The sequence below is a fragment of the Chamaea fasciata genome, unplaced genomic scaffold (assembly GCF_029207755.1).
Source record: "Chamaea fasciata isolate MVZ Bird 193981 ecotype frontalis unplaced genomic scaffold, bChaFas1.0.hap1 SCAF_1, whole genome shotgun sequence".
Classification (NCBI taxonomy): Eukaryota; Metazoa; Chordata; class Aves; order Passeriformes; family Sylviidae; genus Chamaea; species Chamaea fasciata.
In genome coordinates, this window is record NW_027094086.1 from 118,111,060 (window position 1) to 118,138,090 (window position 27,031).

At 36.4% G+C, this 27,031-nt stretch overlaps 1 protein-coding gene across 5 annotated transcripts in view; it reads left to right on the forward strand.

The window, feature by feature from the left end:
- The window catches only part of ANKRD28 (ankyrin repeat domain 28), a 119,228-nt gene that overhangs the window by 49,900 nt on the left and 42,297 nt on the right, over positions 1 to 27,031 (forward strand). For 4 of the 5 annotated variants that reach the window (XM_066194943.1, XM_066194918.1, XM_066194934.1 and 1 more), the window contains one exon: positions 17,402 to 17,480. In XM_066194943.1, coding sequence (XP_066051040.1) covers positions 17,402 to 17,480 — 79 coding nt within the window. Of the gene's footprint in view, positions 1 to 8,179; positions 8,243 to 17,401; positions 17,481 to 27,031 lie in introns of those variants that run through there. The other variant, XM_066194949.1, reaches the window with a different exon arrangement.

A 27,031-nucleotide genomic window follows, 5' to 3' on the forward strand; every position in this document is an offset into this window, starting at 1 on the left:
CTCATATGGTGTATGTTTAGTTTAAAAGATCATGAAAATGGAATATTTCATCTCAGCTATTAGTTAAGAATGTAATTCTCTCGAGAGAATTACACTGTCAGAAATTATATAAAGGTTGCAAATATGACTACTGAAGTGACTGCTCAAAATCAGAACAATTTTTCCTCCTCCTAGATCTATTAGGGTAGGATTTCTTGCCATGAAAATTGATACTTCAGGTAACCCAATATGCATTTTTTATAACCCCATTGCACTTGATCTTAGCTGAGGGGACAAACATCTGATCCTCTCTGGAACTGGTGTCAGTGTGCCCCTTGCTCTTCTCATACTAAAGCTAAACAAGCTCTTTTTTTTTGAGGATTCCCAAAAATCACACAGATCTCTCACAATGCTCAAAAGTGCTCACTGTTGCTATATAAAATAGTTACATTGATATATGTGACAAAGAACTTAAACATGAAATACCTGGATTTTACTGTAAATTGTGCTTTATGAGATTAAAAGATATTTAAACTATGAAATGTTCTAAAGCTGCTTTGTGTGTGAGTTGTTTTGGGTTTTTTTCCCCAATGTAAAATGTAAAAATGGGAAGCGAAATACCTCATACTGTACCATTACAGCCATTATTACTCTGTAGCAATCAGGGTTCTCTGTATGATTTCTATTCCAAATTATCGATCCAGCATGGCTCTTAATTTAATGTCTTTTTTGTATCATAAGTAACTGCAAAGTAAAAATTCACCTGTGCTGCTATTTTGGGAAAAAGGGAAAAACAAAACAAAGCTATGGAACCAAATGGTCTTTGGTCAGTGCTCCCTAATCCACACCTATATTAAATAGCAATGATGTGTTGCCCATAAATCCCAAGTTTTGTTGGTGGGACTGACAAGGGGGATGATCCTGTAGCACCAAAGTGCTGGTTATAAACAGGGTGGCTAAAGCTGTGTCTGGCTGGTATTTTGAGTGGTAGGGTGGCTCCATGGATGACTGTTCTAGTAGACATGTGGGCTTCATTCCCAGTCCTGCCAAATGTGGGTTTGCATAACATCTTCTTTGGTTTTTTTTTGCATTGTAGGAGAATGCTGCTGGATGTTGTTCTAGGGTAAAACACAACATTAGGTTATCCTACTCTGCAGGTCACTGTATATAGTGAAAGGGGAAGAAAATTTGCTTTTTAGTCTAGTGACAAGTCTAGGACTCCTTATACAGCATTGGGTCTGGGTACCAGGAGAATTAGATTATTGAGGGTCTGAAATATATTGGTAATTTAAGAATGAATAATGAAAATTTCAGTACAGTTTAAATAACAAGAAAGGTCCTTTGAGATGATGGTTATGGTCAGCAAAGCCCTAAAAGAGATTAAATAGTAAAAAGAGGTAATGGATGTATGGTGACCTGGCTTTCATCTTTGTACTTTGGTATAAAGTATAACAACCTCCTTGTTTGAACTGCTGGAGTAGCAAGTGTTTTTCTGTACACTGGAGAGTGCAGTGTAGAACAGGAAAGCCTGAATTATTTGGCTGCAGTATGGAACATTCTATAAGATTTAATAAAGTGTGATGTTCTGACCATACAAACGAATCCTGTGCCTATTTCATACATTAAAAGAAATTTTATATATGTTTTTCTGTAGGAAATTGTAATTTCTCCCTAATTCAGCAATTACATTGAAATATTTCTCAGTGTAAAGAACCTTGTATGAGTAAATACCATGGACTTGCTTGAAAACAAATGAACGAGAAGCCATAATTTGTACTGAGGTAAAAATAATCGTTAGGTATTTTCTTACCTTTGTGTTCACAATCTTTCTGTAGCCAAATATTTTACCAATTACTAATGTGGGTTTTCTTTTTTATTTGGGGTTTATTTTAGGAAAAGTATACATGCAGACTACAAATGTAAATTCATTTTAGTTTGACTTATCTGTGCTTCTAGAAATTTTTCTGCATTAAGATATGCAGAAAGTGTTTGAGCTATGCCTTTTGTTATCAGTAACTGTTAGTGTAAGAATCTGCAAGTTGGGACAACTGGAAGAAGTTCTGAAAGCAGGTTAATATATGATGTTCTTTAAACAGTGGTTGTTGATGTGCAGCCCCATGTTTCTGTGCTTTTGGTGAGGGCAGGACTCAGAGAGGCTGTTTTTAACAGGGAGTGGAAATAGTTTTGAGGACTGGGGAGAAGACTTTGACGGTTTTACAGAGATTTGTATGGGCCAGATAAAAGCAATGGGAAGACAGGTATGTCCAAACAGTCCTCCTTTCCACTTCAGCAATGCTGACACTATTGATCAGGAAAAGGGGTTCATAGTGGTTTGTGATTTGGTGCACTCAGAGTATGTTTGCAGGGAAATAATTTTCCAGGCCAGTTCAGCTGTAACACCTCTTGGTTCTAGAGAAAGCTTCTGGCTTATCACAGCAAAGCGACCCTCTGGTTTTTGTACCTAAACTGGTGAGAGTAAATAGTGCTTAAAAACGGGTGCAATGTAGCAAAAGCTAAGCAGGAGTTATGAAAAGTTTTTAACTCTTTGAGTTGTGTTTCTGAAGAGGTGAGATTATGGGTTTGTTAAGCAGTCTATTTGTCCCAGACATGCCTCACACCCGCCCAGTGTTGGTAACTATTTTGTCATGATCCTGCAGGCACATCAGATGATTTACAGGAAGGACTTTTTCACTGGCAACTGGAGTTGGCAACAAAAACTTGCACTAAAGTATTTGTTACTGTGGAGCAGCATCTTGCTGTATTCCTTGGCAGGACAGACATAATGTCTGGTTTGCTCATTTGAATGCGAGGGAGGAATTAAAAAGATGCCCGGAAAATTGAAAACTATTCTGAAGAGCACAATTTATTTATTTTTTTGGTTCCTATTTTAGTAGGTCGGGTTATACACTTCTCATTTCATTGCTTAAGAGTTTCAATCTGTTACGCGTTTTTCTTCTTTAATAGTGTCAGTCGCTGTTTTTTTATTGAGTCTTTTGCTAATTTCCAAATACAGGCAAGCTTTTAATAAAGAGACACTGTAGTTATTGTAACTTGAACCATCTAGACTGACATTGTGAAAGTGTAGCTGCAGTAGTATTTTGGAGGAGTGCACAGTTTAGACCTATTAAAATAAAACTTGAATTTAAGGTCTTCTTTCTAAAAATGTTGTAATGTCCTGAGTCTCTAATCATAGCAAAGAAGTATTTAGTGAAAAATGGTGACTTTTGAGGTATTAATAAAGTGCGTAGAAATACCTGCATGTTTTTCTCCTGTATTGAGAACACTACTTTTTCCTCAGAGATAATTAGAATAAGGACAAATTTAGTTTCCTATCGTTGTAATGCATTTTTAATAGCTTCTGTGTATCTTAATATTTATATCATCACATCATACCAAACACATCTAGGGGAAAAATTGTTTTTAAACTGCTTGCTAATTTCCCATGTTATTTTATCTATTTAAAAATCTGTTCAACCTCAAAGTCCTTTCTTTCTTCACTAGAAAAGTTTCTGCTTGGTTGAACATTCTTTCTAATATGTTTTTATCTTCAGTTGAGAGTGTAGCAGATTAGGGGGATAAAATTACAGGTATTTGTGAGTTTGAAAGAATTTTTAATATGATGAGAACATAGGATATGTTATATCTTAGAGCTTGGCACCAGTTATTTTAATTCAGTTTCATCCTTTGGATTTTCAAGCAGTAATTCCCCCTCAGTTTTCTTGCAAATAAGGACTGGATATTGCAAGAACACGTACATGTGTATGCCTGTATATGAATGCATGCAAGTTATATATAAAGTGTGAGGTCACTTACCTAATGTTAACAGTAGGCATATAATGAAATGACAGTGAGAACAGTCCTCTGAAATAACTGCAGGAGGTTGGAGAGGAAATAAAACATTCCTGTATAAACAAACACTAATAATGAGAATTCCTGCAGTAAAATACACTGCTGAGAAACTGAGGGGAGCAGCTGCTGCCTGGCAGCCTCTGCCTGGAACCCAACTTCAGGTGCTGGAGCAGAGGCCAAGAAATCTTATATTGGGAAAGTGAGGGGCTATGAGACTTCACAAAGCGCAGATGAACTCAGGGTGGACATAAATCACAGAACAAGCTGTGTGTGTTTTCAGACCCCTCTACTGTTGACTTCTAATAAAAGAATTTTTATTACCCATTTAAATAACATAATTATACCTATCTCTTAGTAAGAACTGATTTCTAAGAAAAACAGAGAGCTTTTTTAATTAGATAGAGGCATTTAAAATAGTTGATGGCTTTAATTTGGTATGTTTTCATTTTGTGCAAAGTATATGTAAATATACTTTTTTAAATGTATGGGTGAGAAAAATATAGTGTATAACCTCAGAGATTGATGGTTGTTCTTATCTTCTCTATTAGTTTGCCCACATACTTCTAATAAAAAACAGCTTTCTAATGGGAGCAAGAGGTTTCTTTCTCCTTAAACCTGTGTTTGGATTTTTGTCCAATGTCCGCCTCAGTGTACTGTATTGCTTTCTGCTTCTAGATAATCTCTGTACTAAACTTTCTAAGTGTTTTTACCACAAGCAGGAGTCCCCATTTCCTGTGTGACCAGCCTGATGAAATGATGAGTCATATGCGACTCTTGCTTTATAATGTGTTCAGTTAATTGAAATTTGGCAAGAAAAATTTTGTGAGGACTTCTGGTTTTGAGGGGAGTGTTTGTGATCTGGAATGAACAGGAGCAGGTTGTGGCTGCTCAGAACTTGCATCTGTGCATTGGCTTTTAATGTGGAGCTGAAATATTTCACATGTAAGAAAGTCCAGGAATTGGTTTTCAGAAGGACATTTGGTGAATAGCACAGGCCAATCAATGTGTGTGGTGTTGTATTAACAAGAGGCAGTGCTTGTGAAACACCTTGTCACTAAGCCTGATCAATTTTTAGTGAGGTGTTTTTCAAGGAGGAAGTGGAGTGCAGCACTACCATATGGGGATGTCTGGGAGTTATTTTGGTGAAGAATTAAGTACCTTCTTAAATACATGAATATTCATGTTCTGTGACAAAGAGATAAGAAAAAACTTTGCTGCAGGAAAGGTAGGGAAACTCTTTCTATACAAAAGCTGGTTCTACTTCTAAAGGATTGGATATTAGGTTGTTTGATCCATTGATCTGAAGCCTGACTGTTTCCAGAAATGGAGACTTTTGGAGAGTAATTCTTCCAGGTGCAGTGGGAACTTACTGCCAGTTGTATATTGTAAACAGTATCCACCAGCTGCTCAAAGATTATTTAAATTCTTCATACAGAAATTATTTACTGTAACTTAACTTTAAAGTTGAGCATTTCCTGTTCATTAGTGTGGGATGCTTTTCAAGCATGTCATCTGTAATGATTAATAAGATATCTTAGTTCCTCTGTAGTGGTTTAGAGTGAATCATGTTTTTCAGCCTCAATATAAAGTCTGTCCAAATGGTGTTGAGTTCCTCTTCTGGTGTAGAAATAGATTCAAGATGTTTTAAATACAAATCTCCATAATTAGGCATTTTCCTTCAGAATTGAAATGTTTAATGAGAGAAACTTGCCAGTCTAGAGAGGAATAATTATTTGCTTTGTGTCAATAGCACTGTCTTTAGCTTCTGCAAATGAGATTTTCATATGTATGAAGTTATTACTCTTATTAGAGTGGTACAAACAAACCTTCAACAGAGTTACAGAACAATCTGACCAACATCAGCAAACTGGTACTCAGTACAGTGATCTTATGGGCAGGAGCTCTTGAAAGTTGCCATTGCAAAGGGCAGAACTGAGAACATTGTGCTTACATGGCATGCTGCTGCCTCGAACAGGAAATGGGAATTATTCTTTAAAGACTTTAGTATGAATTAATATTAGTGTGCTACTCAGGCAAACATATCCTCCTTCTCATCAGGCCTAGTAAGCTTGCCCAGTACTATCCTAATGTGGATTTACTGTTTGCTAAACTGGGCAAACAAGCCTGGATGTCTGCATGGCAGTGGTTTACAGTATTGGCCAAACACTGAATTTCTTTTGCAGTAATTGGGAATTTGACAGACAGCTTTTGTTTCAGTCACTGTGATTTCTTTAATGTTGAAAAATTCTCATTGGTGTACAGAGCCATGAATAATTACTTCAAATTTAAAAGTTTCAAGAGGTTTTAAAGTTTCAAGGGTTTTGTGTTTGAGTCTCCAGTATGATTCTTAGTGATAATGATTTTGTAGATCATGTCTGATTTGCCATTTTACTTTTAGCGATTATTGCTTAAGATTGTAACCTTCAAAGCATAATTAAAGTTCTGCATTTCCTGCTGCTTTTACAAAACAAGCTAGAGGCAAAGTCTTGAATAGTTAGAGCTTACTGGAGTTATTCCTGGCAGTTGCTGTGCCTGACATGCAAAGGATTGGTATTTTAGAACAGAACATCCCCACTGAAAGAGCAGAGAGAAGGAAAAAGTTCAATAGTCTTAATGTGCATTAGCTTCCCAACATAGACACAGTCCTTAAAGAGGGCATTGCTGGGAAAAGCAAGATAGGATTTGAATTTACTGATTATTTGTAGTAATTTTCTGAATGAAAACCCTTTATGCATATGCAACATACCTTTGAACAAGACTATTTTCTCTACTATGCGAGTTGTTAAAGCTTACTGTGGGATATCCAATATGCTATCAGTAAACATGAGTTCTTTCGTCCAGTTTGGCCCTTGTAAACAAGCTCTACGTTAGGTAGATGCATCTTTTAAGGTCCTTAAATTTTCTTTATTAAAGGATGGATGTACAGCAAAAACAGTGAAAAGAAAGTGTTTCTCATTTGTTTGCTACATGATGTAGGGAGGGCTGTCCCATAAATACCCAAGGAGGAGGACTCTTGTCTACTGTCAGTGGAACCTGGAAAGGCTCATACTGGTGTCAGGTGTCGGGACCAAGGAACTGGAAGGTCATTGCAATGAGTTCTTCCTGAAGAGTATGCTCCGAAAGTTCAGATACAATGTCTTGATTATGAAATTTGAGGGAGTGTTTTCTCAGGCCTATGATATCAGCCTGTACCTTTCTGTTTACAAAACCAGTGGAATTCTGTTGTCTTTTCAGTCTTTTAAAGTCCTGCTTTATTATTATCATCCTTCCTGATCATTAATTTAATTTCTGTTTGAATTTGCGTTAAATACTACTTATATACATATGTATAATTATGGTAACTTATAAATAAATTACATGATGCTGACTTGCTATCTCAAAGTAGTGCAGATATCTTGCCTTAGTTGTTGCAAGCTTTTCCTGTAATGACAGTTATCTTCTAATCTTTTCCTGTGTCCACTTAGCCTAAGAAATAGCGCTTGTAAGATACTTAGATCCTAAGGTAACCAGCAGCTTTAGATGAGTTCTTATCCTCACTATCAGAGGCTTTCTGTTGGGTTTCTTTTGTGATCAGTGTGGGGACTTTTCATTTTCCATTGCAGACTGTTAGTGGCTGGAAGTTTTTTTTACTCTCATTTCACTCATGTTTTTCAGAATAGATGTGTTCTCTAGGATTTTTCTTGCCTAACAATTAGCCTTTGAATTAGCATAGATTGTGTTGTATGCTGTTTGGAGTTCAGAATGGTGCAGAGGTCTCTTAAAAGGAGGGCTTTGCGTATTCCAGCTGGATGACCTTACCTCATGAAGCTGCTCGACTTAACACACACCAGGAAAATGTTTTGCCTTGCTCCAAGAAGAGGTGCTAACACTAAACATACAACCTGAAAAGCGCATCTTTTCCTGTCAGCAAGACGGTGCAGTTAGTGGGACAAATAACTGTTTTACATCGGTGCTTGTCATTTGAGCACTTGCCTTTGCAGTGAAAAGGGCAGAAACCCCAGCTTTTCTGAACAAAAGTGTCAGTGGCCCGAACGTAATGTGCTGGATTTAAACTGTGGTGGAGATGTGCATACCTTACCTAGTGTGGTGTGTGATCTTTCACTGGAGCATAAACAGAGCCTGTATTGTACTCTTTTCTCTCTTGGCATATTTTCTTATTTGTGTCCTCAAACATTGCAGATGATGACACTGTAAGACGAGGCAGTGCCCCTATTCCAGCCCACTCTGTGAGCATAGGCTGGATTACGTAATGTGCTCCACAGCACTGTACTCTCATTATAGAATATCCATTGTTTTCTCATACTACTTTTTTTTTTTTTTCCCCCAGAAATAGTTTCAGAATTATTTTTCATTTTTCTTACCAGCAACTTCATTCTGTTTAAAAGCTGGGTTTTTCTTCTGCCATAACTACCAGGTAAATGTTTACAATTCGTATAACTGGCATTTGGGAAGGATAAAGCCAAGGGCAAATATTTTCAATTATATATTACCGGTTTTGGGGGGTTGTGTTTTTTGGTGGTTGTTTTGTTGGGGTTTTGTGTGTTTATTTTTTCTTTTTTAGTATAGCAGAGTTCTGAATGCTCTAGAGGTTAATGGATAGGTATGTTTTAATTTTAGTGGGGTTTTTTTGTTTGTTTGTTTGTTTTGTTGTTTTTTTTTTGTTTGGGTTTTTTTTTGTTGTTGTTGCTCTCTCCCCCACAGGAATCTAGCATGCTAACAAGTTGTCTTGGCCCTAAAAGTTGCTTTTTTTTTTTTTTTTTTTCATTCCTGAGTTAAAGTAAGGAAAATAATCCAAAATGCCTCAGCTGCGCTGTGAGATTGAGTTGCTCTTACCAAAGGGTACAGAATAGCTCTTTATTCATTCTATGTATTGGGCAAGAATTCAGTAACCTTTATAAGTGATAAATGGGACCAGTTCTTGATGTTGGAACTTTTCCGTGAAAGAGTGCAGTAGCTTGCAAAACCTGCTTAGTTATTCAGGTCCTTATCCAATATCCAAATGAATGCTTGAGTTTGCTCACAAGAAACCCTGGCCGTTCTAATTCAGCCAGAAACACTTTCATGTGTAAAAATGTCTACATAGCATGTAAAAATGTAGAAACATGTAAAAACCTGGATTTAGCTTTTCTTACAAGCTGTGCTTGTTCTGTACACAAGTTCTAAAACCTGAGCAGTGCAATTATGAGAGGAATATTACAAAACCTGTGTGGAACATCAAGGTTACAAGGTATGAGAAAATGTGTATTTCCAAAAAATAATCTGACTCAGTACTTTCAGAAAAGAATAATTGAAGATAAATTGTTTTGAGCTGAATTACTTGGAAGTGGAAAAATGCAGAGATGTTTAGTTGTTTCAAAATCTGCTTCTTTAAATACTTGACAACAAGTCAAAAAGTCTTGTTGCGGACCTCTTTAGTTGAGACAAATATAGATGCAATGTCTACCAGAACACCTCAAGCACTCCTGTTCTCATCTGTGAAGAAGACATGCTCAAATACTGAATCTGACTTCTTAAACATCTTAACCACATCAAAATAACTTGTTGGGTTTTTTTTTACTGTACATACTTAAATGAGAATTTTTTACTCTCTTGTTCTGAATGAGACATTAGCTTGCTGTAAGGTCCAGCAATCATAATTTTAGGTGGAGTTTGAAGCTTAATAGCTGTTCCTTGCTCTAAATGTGACTCCCTTTCTTTTGTGTATCTTTCTATTGGGGCAACTCTTCTAAGAGGAACAGGGCTTCAAACAATTACACCTGAATGGTGTTTTGTACCTAATTGTTGTCATGTAAGACAGCATCTGAAGTTAACTCTTGGAATGAAAGATGTCTGGAATGGTGTTATTTAACAACATGAATTGTTCTGAATTTCGGGTTCCATTTTTACCAATCTTTTTTTAGATGTAGTATTAACTTACATTTCTCACTTCACTAGAGTTTCTATGGACATGAAAGTTTGGGATTCAGTAAAAGTTAAGCCAGCAAATTTTCTTCTGTCCTCCTCCTGTCAAGTTGTTCTACTATGTCAAAGTTAAAAACTAGTTTGTCTTTTAGAAAAGGGTAGTTTGGCATCCAGTGGTTTTTGTACAATATTTATAAAAAATATTTCTTGGTGTTATTTAAAAGTATTAGAAAGATACAAATGAGATATCTTGTTTCTGAAAAGGAATTTTTAATGAGAAGTGATTGAATGTTAGTGAATGTTCCAATACAACATGTCTCTATCATATATATATATATATACATACATACATATACCTATATATACATATATATACACATACATATATATATATATATATATGTATGTATGTATAAAATGATATTTTTTTCTGTGCAAACTTAATTTTTAAGTGATTCCCACCAGATTGTTTTTAGTGTTCAGGTGTTTTAGAAATTAACCATACCTTCAGTGTGCTTCATTTTTATAAGTTTTTACATTATGTATTCATTGTATGCAGTGGTTCAGTAAGGGTAGAGATTTTTATCAGTTTTAGGTTTATTATTTGATGAGAATCATTAGCTGAATGGGTACTAAATTTTTTTCCAGGGATTTTAGTGCTGTCTGTTAACATGAGCTTAAATTCAGTCACAAAATTTCCATTTTAAAAATGCCTGGAGGCATCATGCCAAACGAGGATGCTTTTGGAGCTGCCAAGTATGTCCATACAGCAAAGCCATGCAATGTGAATTCTCCTCTGCCTCCCTGGTGGGGATGCTCATTTGTGTGCATGCAATGTGGAATGGTGTGCAAACAGATAATGTGATTCTGCTCTTCTCTAGATAAAAGTAAAACTCAGATGTTTGATTTTTTTTTTCTGTAAAACTTTAAATGTTCCCCAGGTTTCATGTTAGAAAAGAAATTTGATTGCTTGGGATATTCCAGTGATCAGAAAAGGAAAGGACAGTTGTTTGGTTATGAAATGTTGGTCATTGTTTTTGTAGACTCTAAAACTCCAATTTGGCATACGTGATACGTTTTTTCCCCCTTTAGGTTTTCACCATGGCAGATAACTTACTGTCCAAGAGAAGGAGGTTTCCAGACCAAGCTTCACTGTGTTGCTCTAATTCATTCATTTCTCGTGGTGGAAATGTGAATGTATCTTGATAGCTTTTATAGTCAAATTTCTTAGCCAATTATGACTGCCCTAGATAATGAAATCAGAATAGATCAGACTTTTTCACTGCTGTAGTTTTTAATGCCACTCAGCATGGGTTTCCCACCTTTTGCTCATCCTGTTCACCCAGACTCAAGTTAAACTTCGGTCTCGTTTCTGAATTATGCCCATATGCAAGATCTGACCATTTGCAGTTGCTGAGGGATTTTGATGTTTGGAAAATCATATTTTGGAGTGGAAAGTTAGTGTCTCCTTTGCAATTATACAGCTAATAGTAGTTTCTTCTTACATGCTACAAGTATGGTGCTTCATGGTTATTCTGTGGCTCAATGTAGATCTATTAAAAAATTATCTTATCATCAGACTTTATTCTTTATTATTGTTTCTTGTGACAATTTAGAAAACTGTGGGGCTGTGCTCTCAAGGAACTCAGGTGTTTAGATAGATTTATGTTCAGGTAAACGTCATAAAATGATGCTCTGGTGACTTTTTCCAGACTACCTTGTAGTTCTCTTCTAACATATCTTTCACTTTTTATTGTAACCTACAGCTACTATCCAGTTTTTTTTTAAGGCCTCCACAAACTCACAGTGCCACAAATGGTAGTCATGAGTAAATGATTTTGTGCTTTATTCCATGGTGTGCCAGTTTTTATTATTGTTGTTGTTACCATTATCATTGTCATTATTATCAGCTAGAAGCAAGTAAAGAGCATGCACTTTTGAAATGGTACTGAAGATTTTAACTAGAAACAACAGCGGGGTTGGCAGATTATGGCTGACATGACCCTTGTTGCTAAAACCACTTTTCTCTTACAAGATAAAATCTCTCGAGTCAATGGTCACTCTGTCTTAATGAGCAAGAGGGCAAAGATTACTCTCTGGTTTTTTGCGATTGTTTGGAGGTCTAGATTTGCTCTGCCCTCCTAATAGATGGCATGAAAAGGACGTGTCCTGAAATTTAATAAATAGTGATAAGGTCTTACTAGTGAAAGTTTAATACTGGCTTTCAAAAATGTTTCTTGCAAATGCAGTACAAGTGTTCATACAAATAGGAGCATGACAATTAGCTCAAGAAATTATTGCAGTCAGTATGACAAATCTAATAATTTAAACTAAAATGTATTTATTGTCTGGCTTCAAAGGATACTTTGTGGCTAGCCATGTAATATGTATTGGATTTTTTGTTACTGTCATGCTTTCTTCATATTTTAAGCATGCCAGGAGACCATCAGTGTAACATTAGCTCACTCTCTGTATTGGGTATGGATTTTGACATATGGGGAGAAAATAGAGGTCTGCTTCCAAAAATTCAGTCAAACAAAATTACTTAGAAATTTGTTGATTTTTGGCAATGCTAAGTTTTGAGAATTGATGTAAAAATACCAGAAAAAAATCCAAAGAAATATCAGATGAATTACGGTTAAGGTAGGGTAGGGATACATTATTAATTTCTCACATATTTACAAGTCTTGAAAGACTAGTATTTAATCTTTTTCTTCTAGTTTCAATTCACTAATTTTCTAATGCTAGCGTTAGAAGGTTTTTAGGACACCGTTGTGATTGAACATACTTCCAAAGAGTTAGTCCTCATTTCTGGAAACTAGTACCTAAAGTAAACTTCTGAGAAGTTTGAAGTTGGAATGTAAAGGCCAAATATTTACATGGGGATTTTTTTTTTTTTTAATATAGGAACAAAAAATTTAGTTAGAGTAGACAATTAGTCCACCTGAGGAAATGAGTATTCTAAAAAACTGCAGCAAAATTTGTAACTAAAATTTGTTGTTCTAATGACTCCCAAGAGTAGCACTGGGACTTCCCACTGTGATGGTGGACACTATCAAAGAATTGGAAATACTTTGTAATCATTTCTTCGACATTTTCTGTGAACTCAGGAGTTATACATCATCCTGGTTGAAAAGTGCTGTCTCTCTAAACTAACTGAAAAATACACTAAGAGTTACATTAAAACCCAGTTTCACTTAAAAGGAATGTTTGTTAAAGCTACTGCAGGGTGTGTTGGAATTGAAACTCGTTCAAGATTTGTGATCATGTATTTAGGGTTGATTTCTACCAGGAACAGATGGCACTAGAAGCAGACAGATGACAAGTCATACAGCACAAAACACCTATTAAATGATATTTTCTAAGTGTGGTCATGAAATAATGAGAGTCTAAAGTGTTATTGCAGAATTTGGTTTTGAAGAGCAGATAGCTAAAGAGGAGTTTTTATGAAGGGGGAAGTTGCATTCAAGCTATTTCAAAAAATGCTTTAATTCAAAGATTCCATATTAGTAGATGTTGAACTATTTGAAGGGCAAATTGAAATCATATTCTAATGTACTCTTGGGGGACTCATAGACTGGTTATGGCAGTCCTGCTGAATATGCATGGGATGAGAGATTTGCCTTTAAGGCATCTAGCTCCTTAAAACTCACTGTAGTTGTATGTGGTTACTCTAAATCAATTACTGAGATAGAGCCCAAACCAGGAATAAATTGTTTAATCTCAAAGGACACTTACTCAAAGGATACTTTAAAAAGAGGTAGGTTTGAAACCTCTGTCTTTAAATTAGCATAGATTTGTCCATTGTGGAAGTTTTGATCCATGAAATAGGCAATGAAGCAATTAAAGCTTCTGGTTTAGGCCAAAAGGTGGCATCACCATTGTTCTAGGTTAGATTTTAAGCTCACAGTGCCACTATCCGTGTTGCTTTATTCCAAACTTGATTTTGGCAGGGTCATAAGGCCTTCTCCTGTGCATTTCTCATGTTGCCATCTTATGCAAACTCCTGTGTAGATGAAATGCTTGGGAAACTTGGTAAATGGAAGTACTGGGAATGGCAGGATTATGTATTTTTCATGTATTGCAACCCAAAGGCACATAGAGATATGATGCTGGGGCTTTTGTGATGCAACACTATCATTCTGAAAACTGATTCCTTAAGAACTGAGCCCTTTTATTGCTTTTTAGTTTAATGACAGTACTGATCAATATCTGGAATTAAACTTGAGAGTTTCTTATTGGGAATATAAATTCCTTTGCTGTTTCCACTGGAAACAAGTTTTTTAAAGTTGAAAGTACTCTTTCAACTATGTAAAACCTGCTTAATACCATCAATGTGATCTGTGTCCTTACTACCATTACAGCTGATTTAGAGTTCCATTTGCCTTGCAGATTTTTGGATTGGAAAATGAAGGTGCCACAACACTTCTTTTCTGTGTTGTCAAATACTACTTCAACACTTGGAATTAAAGAGTACCAATAGTGTTAGATTTTACATTCTGTGCAACAGTGACTATAATGTACAAAATCCCTTTTCCAGTGAAATTTTTCTTTTAGTATCATTTAAATTTATGAAATTAAAGGAAGAATATTAGGGCCAGTATTTATATTAGTATGTCAACACCAGTGCTGCAAGATGTTGACTTCCAAAGTTCCTTGTTAAGGCTGAATGCTTTCTTAGTGTTATTTAAAGTAGTCCTTTATGCACAGTAGTTTGTATTTGCAGATGAATTTTGTTCATCAAATGATTACTTTTTTAATAAAAAGTAGTTGATCATGGATGTTCAGTATTTTAGTAGTATTTAAAATACAGAATTCTCTTTAATTTTATTCAGATTTCATTTATTAAAATTCATTCATTAAGTGTACGTCTTCAGATGGAGCAAAATGAGAATTTTCCTTTAGTGGAAGTAAAAACTTCTTCATGACAGGTTGCTGAATGCAGCATTTCTTTTTTTTTAATAGGTTCTGAAAACCATTTTTTTAAATACTAAACTAAACACTTTTGCACAGAGATGTTAAATTAAAAAAAAAATGTTTGGATGCATCAAAAAAATAAAAAATGCCAGCTGTGAAACTAGAGGGGAGGGAAAGGCCAGGGCTTCTGTCAAAGCACCCTCAGCATGTGGAATATTTGTGGTCGGTAGATACCCCAGGGCTTGGGATTTTTGAAATTCCAGTCTCTGGAGTTGACCCAGAAAGCGACAAACCCTGAGTGTCCCAGCAGTGCTGCCCTGGTGCTGCAGAGAGCAGGGACATCTCCAACCTCTGGCCTAGGTATGCTCCCAGTTTGTGCTCCGTGCTGCAGAACTGGAAGCTGGGCTTTGAGTGTTTTCAGTTTGTCAGCTTAAGAGCAGCAAAAATGAAATATTTGCATGGCTGGAAACTCACAGCTTGGAAACAGGAGTGGTGGAGTGGAAACGTTGCTTGTGTTTAAGCTGCTTTTATGTTTGTATCTTGGTGGGTTTAGGATGCGTTTTTATTAATAGAGGTTGGATTTTTTTGGTATTCTTTACAGGAAAATGTATTTGTGGTTTGGTGATTAGTGTATTTCTAGATAAATGCCTCCCTTCTGCCCGCTGTTTTATTAGTTTTGATTTGTGATTCATTCTGTCACATTGGTTACTGGTATGACTTCTGTCACTGAGATGTTAAAATAACCCCAAAACAAAACAAAGTAACCAACAACACAAGTGTGATAAACATTTTTATAATAATGCGTTTTGCCCTTGGAGTGGGGAATGCAGTTTTTCTCATGTTCCTGTGTAAATGCTGTCTCTGCAGAAGACAGTGCTCATGGTCCATCTTATTTTCTCTAATTCTATGATGAAATTGCAGACAATATCCTATCATACTCATGTGTTCCCTAATCTCTAGTTTATAGGCTCTTTAGCATTATCAAAAAGGCTTCAGTGCTAGGTACCTATAGGAGCTCTGTTCTCCGTACTGGAGGAATGAAAACGGATTTTCATTGCTGGCTGGTCTTTACTGTCTTTCAACTGGGGAAGCAAGTTTAATACTTGTATTGCTTTTCTTTTTCATTTGTGCTTCTAATATTTTTCCCTTCCCTTCCTTGTTTGTTTGTGGTTTTGGTGTTTGTTTTTTTTTTTTTTGGGGGGGGGTGTTTCGTTTTTCTCCTTTTTTTAGAGTTTTTTTTCAAGATAGCAAGTCCTTTGTGGCAGGGTCCTGTCTTTTTTTATCCTAGATGTGAAAGCTGCATTTGAGACATCCTGGCAAGAAATTGGTGAGGTTCTATGTGGTGTTAAGTGTAGCATTGATTCCTTAGGGTGCATCAGTGTCAGGTTTGCACTGCTCAAGTTGGAATTTCTTGCGTGTAATTCAGAAATTTTGTTAGGAAACGTTGCTAATATGGTGAACTGTGTTGCTTTGACTTTTTCTGAGCTGGGACTAGGAAAGGGAGCAGGTGATATTTTTTAGAGGGGGTGGTTTGAATGCTCTGAATTCTGAAGTTGTCTTTTAAGTTTCAGAAGAACCTCTTGAGTCTCAGCTCCAGTTTTGCTATAAGATCTTTCCTGCTATGAACTCTAATTTTATCCTTACGTGATGCTAGCTCTCAAGTTGGGATTCACTACATGAGATTATTCTAGCAAGGGAGAAAAATGCTTTTCACAATAAAAATGTCAATAAAAATGTCTGTTAATTTTATGATAGTTTTGACACAACAGTTGAATTAGTAGAAATGCCTTGCCACTTAAAATTTCTTGCTGCATATAATCTTGATCCCTCATCCCCAGTGTATTTGAAACTCTACTAAAAGGATCTGGATATCCAAGCAGGGCTTAGGCCAGAACCAGGATGCTGACTGATTATATGTCTCTTTTCTGATTTCTCACCAGACTTCCCTCAGAGAGCAAACTGGTTGGTTCTTGTCCATTTTTATAACTCACTGTGATGTGATCTTAATTTTCTGCTTAAACTATAAACTGGTGCAGGGAAATCGGCACTGATTCTGAAAGAGTTACAAGATATTTTGTGTTGATCTTTCAAAAGAGAATCTTCATTGGTATATATTGTGCTTGAGTAAATAACTTTTCTTACTGGTACCTTCAGAAGCACCTTAGATCAGCTTGAACTAATTAAAAGTACTGGGTATTACTTGCAGAGTGGGTTTTTTGCAAAATAAATTTCACCTCTATCTTGTCTTTTCTCATTTACAGTAAACAAAACAGTTGAAATTGGATTCCACTATTTTTGCCCTTACACACTCTAGCTTCTTTTCTATTTTCTATTAAAATGAAAACTTCTGAAATTGCTTTAAACTTCACCAAGAAAATGTTTCTGACTAATTGTTGCATATGACAATAACACACTGTTTTAACTGTGTAGGGCAGACTCAAGTTCTTGTCTCTAGGGACAAGTGAATGGTGATTTATAACTGGTGGGTTAATCTAAAGATGGGAATGAGCATCCTCTGTGTGTGTGTCAGGAGAACAGTGGTTCACTATGTAGGTGTTAAGAGCTCCTTAGGGAGAAGCATGCTTGTCTTAGTAAATGTGACTGATGTCTTCAGAGTAATTATGGTTTTTTAAAATATATAATGTATAATATTTGAAAGATGAACTTTTATGCAGTGTTTTCGTAACATACAAAATGCTAAACCGTACTTTTTTTTTATTTTAAATAAAACCTTTTTTCCCCCCTCTTACCACAGGATAATGAGAAAAGGACCCCTTTACATGCTGCTGCCTATCTGGGAGATGCAGAAATTATTGAACTACTTATTTTATCTGGTATGTTCTGTTCCTCTTAATGGAAAACAAATAACTCTATGCACATCCAAAGAAGTATTTATGTACATCTTAGTCTGTGTAGCTTTTAGTGAGATATTTAATGTACTAGAAATTGAAGATGCTTGTACTGAAATTTTATTTTCCAGACTTATTAGTGTTACAATACTGTGTAGTTCTATAGTTCTACTCTAAAATATTTCTTTGTAGAAAGCTTTCTTGGTTGTAGGTATTTTTACTTGTAGCTTGATCAGCTTTCAATAGTTCAACACTAGTTCAAAGAAGTAATAGTGTATATGGTACAGGCAGGTGTTAGCAGCATTGCTTTCATTCTGAAATGCCCTTAAGAAAAGCAATTACATTTGATCATAAAGACACCATCCAGAGTTGCTTGTATTTTTTTAAGTATCTTTGCCTGTTGGCTTAAATGCAGAGAATATAATTAGAAACATCTGAAAATGTTAAAATCACTTTTTCCCCCCCTATTTATTTGTACTAAGAAAAAAATCCAAGTTCTGTAAAACAGTATACTTTGGGTTGGTTTGGTTTTTTTGGGGTTTGTTTTGTTTTGTTTTGTTTTGTTTTGTTTTGTTTTGTTTTTTTCTTTTAAAAAGGGTAGAAAACCAATAAACTAAACTAAAAACCTGAAGAACATCATGACTGAAGGACTGAATTGACTGTCTTTGATCTTGGAGAGACCTACCCATCAAGTAGTTTGAGGCTGAATTTGTAATACAAGGCTTCAAGCTTTCATAGAAAGATGAAAACTTGTAGCAGTCTCATAGAACTACTTTAATCTTCAGTCTGCTTAATTGCATACCTCACCTGTGCAAAGCTGCCTACTTCCATCACCACCACCCCCCATCAACTCCTTCTAACAACTTCTGCTTTAAGGAAATACCACTTTTAGGATTATAGGAGTCACTTCCAGACCTTCATCTGAATTTGCTAGGCGTTAATTAATTTTATCTAATTTTAGTATGATGTAATATTTTCATTATATTTATTACTTGTGATCTCTCTGTAAGTATATACACATACCGTAAAAATACATGATGTGCTATTAATTAATATATCTATTGTATGGACATACTCTATAGTGACATTTTGTCCAGAAAAGTTCACTTTTGAAAAGGTGCAAGGTTTGAAAAGCTAAAAAGGTGCTGTTTTTCCCTATCAAGAAGAAAGGCAAGTTCTGATAACTCTTGAAAATATATAGGGAAGGAACCCTTTCATCAACTAACAATGTTACAAACTTTGCAAAGTTGTAGTCAGCTACTTCTGAGAGTGAATCTTATGTCTGGTTTAGATGAACACAGTCCATTTACCAGAGCCATGATAGAACAAAATACCCCTTTCTTGGGCGAAGGGCATATGGAAGGAGGGGAATTCTAGTTCAGATGGGAGTGAAACATGATCCTGACTGGGGGGAAGTGGTAGGAGAAGAAATATTACTCTTGCTATTTGGGCATGTACTGTGGGGTTAAGTGTAAGGAAAAATGGAGAACAAAGAAGGGCGGTAAGAATTAGGACTGTACAAATAGTCCAAAGCTGAGCAGTTGCATGGAAGTGAGGCTGTGAGTGCTGCAGTGTCTGCAGATTGTTCAGGGAGGATGTGAGGCATTGATATGTCCCAGATAACATTTATTTAATGAAAATCAAGATTTGCTTACGACAAAACGATGCATTAGATAGTTGCAAATCAAAAGCTTTGAAAGCTGTGGCGATGTCAGTCCAACCTTGCTGTGCTCTCATGTGGCGCTGTGGACTGCAGTACCGTGTTGTGCCTTGCTGGAGAGGCACAGCCTCCTGAAAGTCCCAGAGAGAGGCTGCACTGGGAGTGAGCTGGGGTGATGCAGTGAGGGGTGCACAGGTAGGTGTGAATTGTTGATACCTTTGTTAGTGAGTGAAGAGGGGCATCAACTGCAGGGTGAAAGGGATGTCTGAGTGTTCAGGCTGTTCAGTTTGCAAGGCTGTGCTGTACTTGGGCACAAATCTGTATGTTGCCTGCCTGCAAGCAGTAGTCTTAGGCAAGCCTCTTAAATCTTTAAAAAGTATTCACCAATTTAATCTTCCTCATTTCTGAATGCTGGATTTGAAATCTTTGTGTTTGGTGAAATATGAGCACTCAGCTGTATCAGAAGCGCTGAGCCAGCTGCTTCTCAGAGAAATCAGGTCTAGGTGTCTCAAAATACACAAGCTATGATTTGTCTTTTAGCTCTCTTAATTGAAAGGTGGGGAACAGAGGTTAAGTGTATTTATCATCTCCATTTCATAAAGATAAGGAAAATTCATCTGTTGTGTTTCAGCTGGAAATCAAATATCTCCTTTGAGACAGATGTATGTTACATTTTGTCATAATAGATGAGCATTAGGGAGCAAATAAAGAACATCTGTTACCACAGCAAGGCTTGAAAATTGTTTGTTGTGTTGCAAGACCTCTTTTATAAAATTGAGGAAAGTGGTTTGTTGAATAAATAGCATTTCTGTGCAACCATTTTTTCTGTGCAGTAAATTTGCATGTAAAAGTTGGGTATGTGGCACTAACCGACCTATTTAACATACCTGCACAAGGGATTGAGTTAAGTGTAGACTTCTTTCATCCTAACATTTCTCACCTTGTGAAAGCTTGTCCTTGCAACTTGTAATGTCCTCTAACATGGCTTTGCTGGAATGTTACCAGGAACCACTTTACAGTTTTCCTGCTGTGCGAACTATTCTACAAAGACTGTTTGCTTTGATGTTTTTATTCTTTCTTCAAACTGGACCTCAAAATTACTGAAGCCAGTATTAATCTTTCTGCTATTCGGTGGCTCTTACTTGATTCTTTCTCATTATTCTCTATTCTTACAGTGTTATTATAGACCCCTTAGTTTTTTTAAAATTTGATTAGACTTTTTCATCCTGCTCCAGGGAATCCGCTTTGCTTTCAAATATGTATTATGGATCACATATTGCAATCACAGTGTCTTTATATTACTTTGCCACAGATCTAAGTAACCCATATTGCACATCCTGAAGATATAACTGATTCAGCCTTTTTGCAGACTTGTTTGGAGTAAGTTTTCAGTCTCAAGAGCATTCTTACTTAGTTGTTGAATTCTTGAGATCTTTTTCAACTAAATCTTAAGGTTGCTCTGTGACCTTTTCTTTTGTCCTTCACCTGGACAAGGAATCTGTTAGGTGATGGTTTGGATACAGGCTCCAAATATCAAAGAAAATTGCTTTACTGACTCCATTTTGGACCTGGACATTGAATTGCCTTTTGGATTTTATTTTGAGACACTAATAAACTCATCCCCTGAGGATGTGAATGTCTTACCAACAGTTTTTTCATACCACTGCGGTCTGTGGAAGTCTAAATTTTCAAATAATATCTCACTTTGGAATTGTAGCTTGATAAACAATTATTCCAGCATTCCTAAATTTGTTGTGTAGGGAAGTGACCAAGAAGAGGCATGAAGATGATTTATAGCATCCAGAAGGGTAGAACAGAAGTTTATATTTTAGTCACTTGAGAATCATAATTTTAGAAGCATTTTCCTTTTTGTATTACTCTGGGAAGAGTAGTAACACTCATCACAGTTGTATTTTTATGACCTTTATGCAGCTCTGCATCCTGGTACACAAATACTTCTGTCTACTTGCATAGTTGCAATAATTGCACTGACTTTTAGAGTGTAAATGATGGCAAACTACTGAAAAGTAAAAAAGTATAATAGCTAAGTCTAAAGTAACTGAATGTCCAGCTTTTTGTTCTTTCCAAGAAGTCCTGATGAAAAAAATCAAACCCTTCTTTAAGTCCTGCATGCAAACTGTTGTGGAGAGGCTTCTTGCCTTATAAAAAAATAGTTCTTTCCAGCTGTCCTATGATTTTTAATTCCATCAGAGTCTACTGTGCCAGGAAGTATCATGTGAAAAGCAGAACAGATTAGTGTGATCACCAAATGTATTCTTTTGATTACTAACTTTTTCCATTTATTTTCTAAAAATACCACAGAGATGATTATTGCTTTCACTGAAATCAATGTAATTCACAACAATCAACATTTGAGTTGTCTGTTGTTTTCTTCTGAATAGATTTAGTTACTATATTGCACTGATACTTAAATATTAACACAACACATCGCTGTTTGCTTAACCCAACATTTTCTCTGCATGAAGCTCAGTGTTACATGAATGTGGTTGAACTTCATCTCATTAAGGTTTGGCAGCCCATGAGTTTTTGTTTCCTCTGGGTCAGCTGGAAAATGTACGAACTGTGCTGATGCTGGAAAACTGCCACTGTAGTAATAACAGATTTTGAAAGATAGTAAAGACCCTTCAGTGTTACACCACTGTACCTGTGTTTCTTTCATCTAATCATGAATCTCTGCAAGTATTAGAAATCCATGCCATGACAGTCACAGAGCTCAGCTGTTGAAAGGCTCTTGCTGCCTCAGTCCCAGGCGAATGAAGCTCCCTTTGTTTGGATTGCAGATGTACCCACACACTGAGGGCGTTTCACAGGGACCCCTTTGACACTGACTGAATCTTTTGGCCGCTTCCTCTTCTTTTGACAGCGTTGTTGGCTGATGTTTTTCTTTTCCAAGCTGGCCTAACTTGCCCCTGGCAGCGGTAAAAGTCAATTGCTGTAAAGAAAGTAGCTCTGATGTTTTTTGAGAGAAAAAGTTAAGCTGACTCAGGAAAAGATAGAACTGTTCGGTAGCTTCAGTCGGAGGACTTAATGTTGCTCACTGAAGCTCAAGGGGGTGGTGGCTGAGATGCGGCAGAAACTGAAATTCTGAAAGGTAATTGGCTTATATTGACAGATCAATAAAGTCCTGGAAGGATGGCTTCAACTTGATTGTGGTTTTCCTCCCTTTTCTGGCCAGTGTGTCTCCGTGTGTATTTGTTTTGTGGGGTTGTTTTGGGGTTTGGGAGTGGTTTTGTTTGTTTCTTAAGGAACAAAAAGAAAAATTGTTCTTGAAGTCTCATTCTCTCTGGACAAAAGATTCCAGACGTGTTCCTCTTGGATTTTTTCACTATTCTATAGACCTTATACTATGCATTTAGCTCTTAAATAGCAAGAAGCTTTCTTTCCATAAGGTCTTACTCATTATCTTTGCAGCAATGATTTTCCAAGTATCCAAGTTTTCAATAGGAAATTACTCAGTTCCTATTATTGATTATTCAAATTCATATCTCAAATCTTCTTATACTTTAAAAACTTCTGTATCTCCTCCAGACTGTTCGCATATTTTTCTATCTAAGGAAAAGTTTTCATCTCTGTTTATTCCTCAGTATACTCTGAGAATTTCTGCTTGCCAGTTTAAGTGCTTCTAAGGTCATTGTTTCTAGATAAAAAAGTAGATCATTGAAAAGGAAGAACTTCTACACCTATTACTAGGTGTTAGGAAAATAATTAAGTAAAATCTAATTACAGTAGAACTAGTGGTTACACTCAGTGATTTATACCTGAGATCTTCCTAATTTCTCCAAAGATCATATCTAAAATTATTTTATTATACTAGTTTTTAGGATGAAGTTTGTTACTTTCTTAAATGCTCTCTATAAAGATCTTATTTACATTTTTTACTCCTAAATAGGCATTTCAGAGCTTCAGATACTGAACATTGGGTGTCTGTATTGCATAATTGAATGAAAACACTTTTGCTTTCTTTGCTTATGTTATGATATTACTCAGTCACTAGCACATCTTGTACAATAACAAAGGAAAATACCATCCTCGAGAGTCTAAAAATACAGGCTGCAAACAGAACAGTGGAAGGCAATTGAGTACTTAAGTCAGTACTGTGAGCAAAGATGAAAATGTCTTGTCAGTTCTGTTGTATTTCTTAATCTATTTCCAACTAGTGACGCATAAGTAATTCAGCTACTGCATTCATTAGTCTTCTGAGGACATTTCCATATAGGAAGAGTTCTGGTGCAGAGGAGCTGTGGAGGAGTGTCACAGCAAGATTTTTTTTGTGAGAGGAACACAGAGGTGGTGTGAGACAGGGCAGTGGAAGAGTTGTGTGGAAGTTTTTGGGTGAAAGAAGAGATGTGTGGTTGTTCTTTGCAGCATTTCCTTCCCAGTAGTTCTTTTCTGTCTGTCTTTCTAAGGGATAGTTGAGATGCTAGCTCTTACTGGAATGTAAGGATGTGGACACCAGGAAGCATGCAGAAACATATGTCCAGGAATTGGTGGCTAATAGCACATTTAAATGTGCAATTGCTACTTGTGGACTGGTAGAATTAAACCTTCCAGGATCATTCTGTAAGTCAGTGCATGTATTCAATTAGAAAATGTGTCTCTTGAAACATAAATTTGCTAGAAGTAAGCATCACAGATTTTCAATAGCTTCTGTACTTTATTTACTAAATAAAACATGTCTTTCTAATTGCCAGTCTTGTGAGTACAACTTGGCAAGATGAGATGTAAGATTCAGGGTCAAGGGAAGAAAATTAGGTAATACCTCTCTCATTCCCTCCTCTTACCCCACCTTTTGCAGAGCAAAACTCCTGCTTTTATATTTGCCTAGAGGTGTAAACTTAGTGGACTGTACTAGCAAAATTAGTGATGAAAGGGGTGATCTTGTTTAATGTTTTGGCTTAGTGCACCAACATGGAAGAATAATTTGCTTTGTTTGGAAGGTGCTGTTTTAGGGGAGGGTCGTTTATGTGGTTGATTCTTAAGTTCAAGTCAAATATTTGTGTTTCAGCATTGTGATTGCTCTTTCTCACAAGCGCCCTAATCCTTCTCCGGCAAACTCTATGGCATTAAAAGAATTGAAATATAAGGAATTTTACAGTAAACAAATGAGAAGTTTTGATAAACATGTTAAGACCTGGCCCTTGAAGTCTGGAAGATCCAAGGGATGGAGGCAGGGAGGGGAGAGAACAGTGGTTTTTTAGGGTTGGTTTTTGTTTTGGTTTTTTGGGTTTTGCACACAGGGAATTAAGGTACACTGTACTGTGCTTTAAAAGAGCAAGCTGCTCATAGCTGGCATTTGAAATGTGAGAAATGCTCTGGTTAACATGTCAGCAGGTTGAGCTTTACAGGGATAATATTGCATTGGCAGTGTTGTGCGGCTGGTTATACACATACATGTGTCCAGACTCTTTAAGTCAACTGTGAAGCAATATCTTAAAGCAAAAGTTATTCAGTAGAGGTGTAATACATTTTTGTAACATTTTTTTGCAGTGGGCTGGAGTAGAGCTTTACCTCAGATAATCAAGGCTGTAAACTGCCTTACTGTTGCATGGTAGGACTGTGGTAAGTTTGAGGGAGCCCGTGAAGGGTCAGGGAGGAACAGTGACATTTTCCCCAAATCATGTGCTACACAGTAAAGAACACCCGAGAGGAGGATTATGTCCTCAGATACAAGGCTGTTTGGAGAAGCTCATTTATGAAATTTAAATGATTCTTGGCAGCATGGCTTCTTGGAGAAATTTAAGGGCAAAGTATCTCCCTATTAATTTAAAAATGTTATTTTGTTTAATGTATCTAAATCTGTAGATCTCCCAATCCCCACATTAATAATGCATATGTGTTTTTTGGTAGTACATTTATTCTGATTCTTGCTTAAAAACTTTCTTTCAATATAATCATTTTGCAACTTCTTTAAGAGTTTTTGTTGTGGAAGGAAAAAAAAAAGCTAGGTGATTCTTTCTTCAGTAAGCCCATCAGATATTCAGATTTGTTATCAAAAGTCAACTTCAGCTTTTCCTGTGTCACAGAATCTACCATTTTTTGTGTATTTGAAAAGTTAACTTATTTTAGTATCTGTATTTTACACTATTTTAATGTGCCAGACCTAGGCATCCTTGTTTCTTTGGGTGGAAGACCACTTACGGAATGGGAGGCAGGTATTTGCTGTTGATTTTTGTTCTTTTAAGAGGACCATATTACGTTTAGATATCACTTCAGATTTCCTTAGATATTTCTCTAGCTAATGCTGATTTTCTTCCTTACTTTCACGTATTCTTTTCTTTTAGTCTAAGCAGGTGTGATTAACTTATGGTAAAGTACAGTATCTTTTTGTGTTTATTTCTTCTCTCTTCTGGTGTAGTTTTTAGGCTGTGTGTTAAAAGTACCAGAAATGTCAGCAAAATCTGGACACATAAACACTGCTTGGACTCCAAGCACATTTTCACTTTGAGCTAGAGCCTAGGTAACTGCTGCTTTTTTTGTAGTGGAAATGTGCATTTCTTCTCATCTGATGGGCATGTTGCTTTTCCTATCTTGGGTCTCATTACGTCGATGAATCTGACCTGACCCCAAGTCTTGCAAACGCATTTTCCTGAGGAAAATCAGGACAGTAATTAATGACTTAGTCACTCACTCAAGTTCTTTCAAATGCTTTAAAGGCATTTGTATCCTAAAGTTAGAGATAGAAATCAGACTATGAAAGTCTTTATTCCTTGGTTGTTGGCTGGATGTGAAGTCAGGTGGAGTTTGGAGTACGATTTTGGCTCTTGTTTTTGTCTCATCTGCTAAAACCAAGATGTGGCCAACAATTACCTGGAATATAATCAAGAATTACAGATACTTTTGAAATATATTTATTACATTCTCACCTACCAATCATTACTTCATTATATTTCTGATGGCATTCATCACTTACTGTCTTTTGGGAAGGATTGCCAAAAATCCTCAGGCATTTCTAGTAACTTTTAGAATACTCAGATTCTTTCTTTGCTTGAGTTCTATGCAAGACTTGATAAAGTACAGTCTGCAGTGGCACATGTGTTGCAGTGCACCACTGGGTTGTTAAATTTGTGACAAAAAAAAGATACTTGTGGTATCTCCTAAACTTGTGTTAGTCTGTGGGGGTTTTCTTCAAATGGGCTTGGCCTTTCTTCCCTATTTGCTAGTCTTATTTTTCAAAAACTTTTGCACTTAGGAAAATAGGACAAAATTCTATTCTGAAATTTAGGTAAGGAAATATGGAAATCCTTGAAATTGTAGCCAGTGACTAGACCTCAGTCTCCGTCCAGTGCATGGAAGACCTAAGATGAAACTGGAAGTTTGGATCCTGCATCAGCTTCTGTGTTCTCTTCTTATGACTGAAAGGGATGGATTGATTAGAAACTCAAGAGAATTCACCTCAGATATTTGAGTTACTTGATATGTACAACCGTGATTTTGTACACACTGCTGTGTTTCTTGATCATGTTGGCTGGGAGAGACTTCTTTGCTGGTGCAGATCTTGGATCAAAATTCCTGTCTCTCAAATGAATGTCTTGACTTGACCAGCAACCTTTTTGGCATCTTGTGTCTTATTAGCCTTCCATCATTTTCTGTTCTTTGCATAGAAGAAACTGCAGTTGGTACTGACATACCTGACATAATGTTTAGCTTGAGATGTTTATCAGTTCTGGTCATGTAGCATTAATGTTACTGTATGATTCTTTCCAATAGTATTTCCAAACTCTTTTTTTTCAAAAGTGTAAGATTTTGTCTAAGCTATCCCTGTAGATTCTCAGAAGTTTTGAAATAAAAACAGGTAAGTTTCCAATCAAGGTATAAATATGCTACAAGGTTCTCTATGTGTGTGTATCAGTAAGAA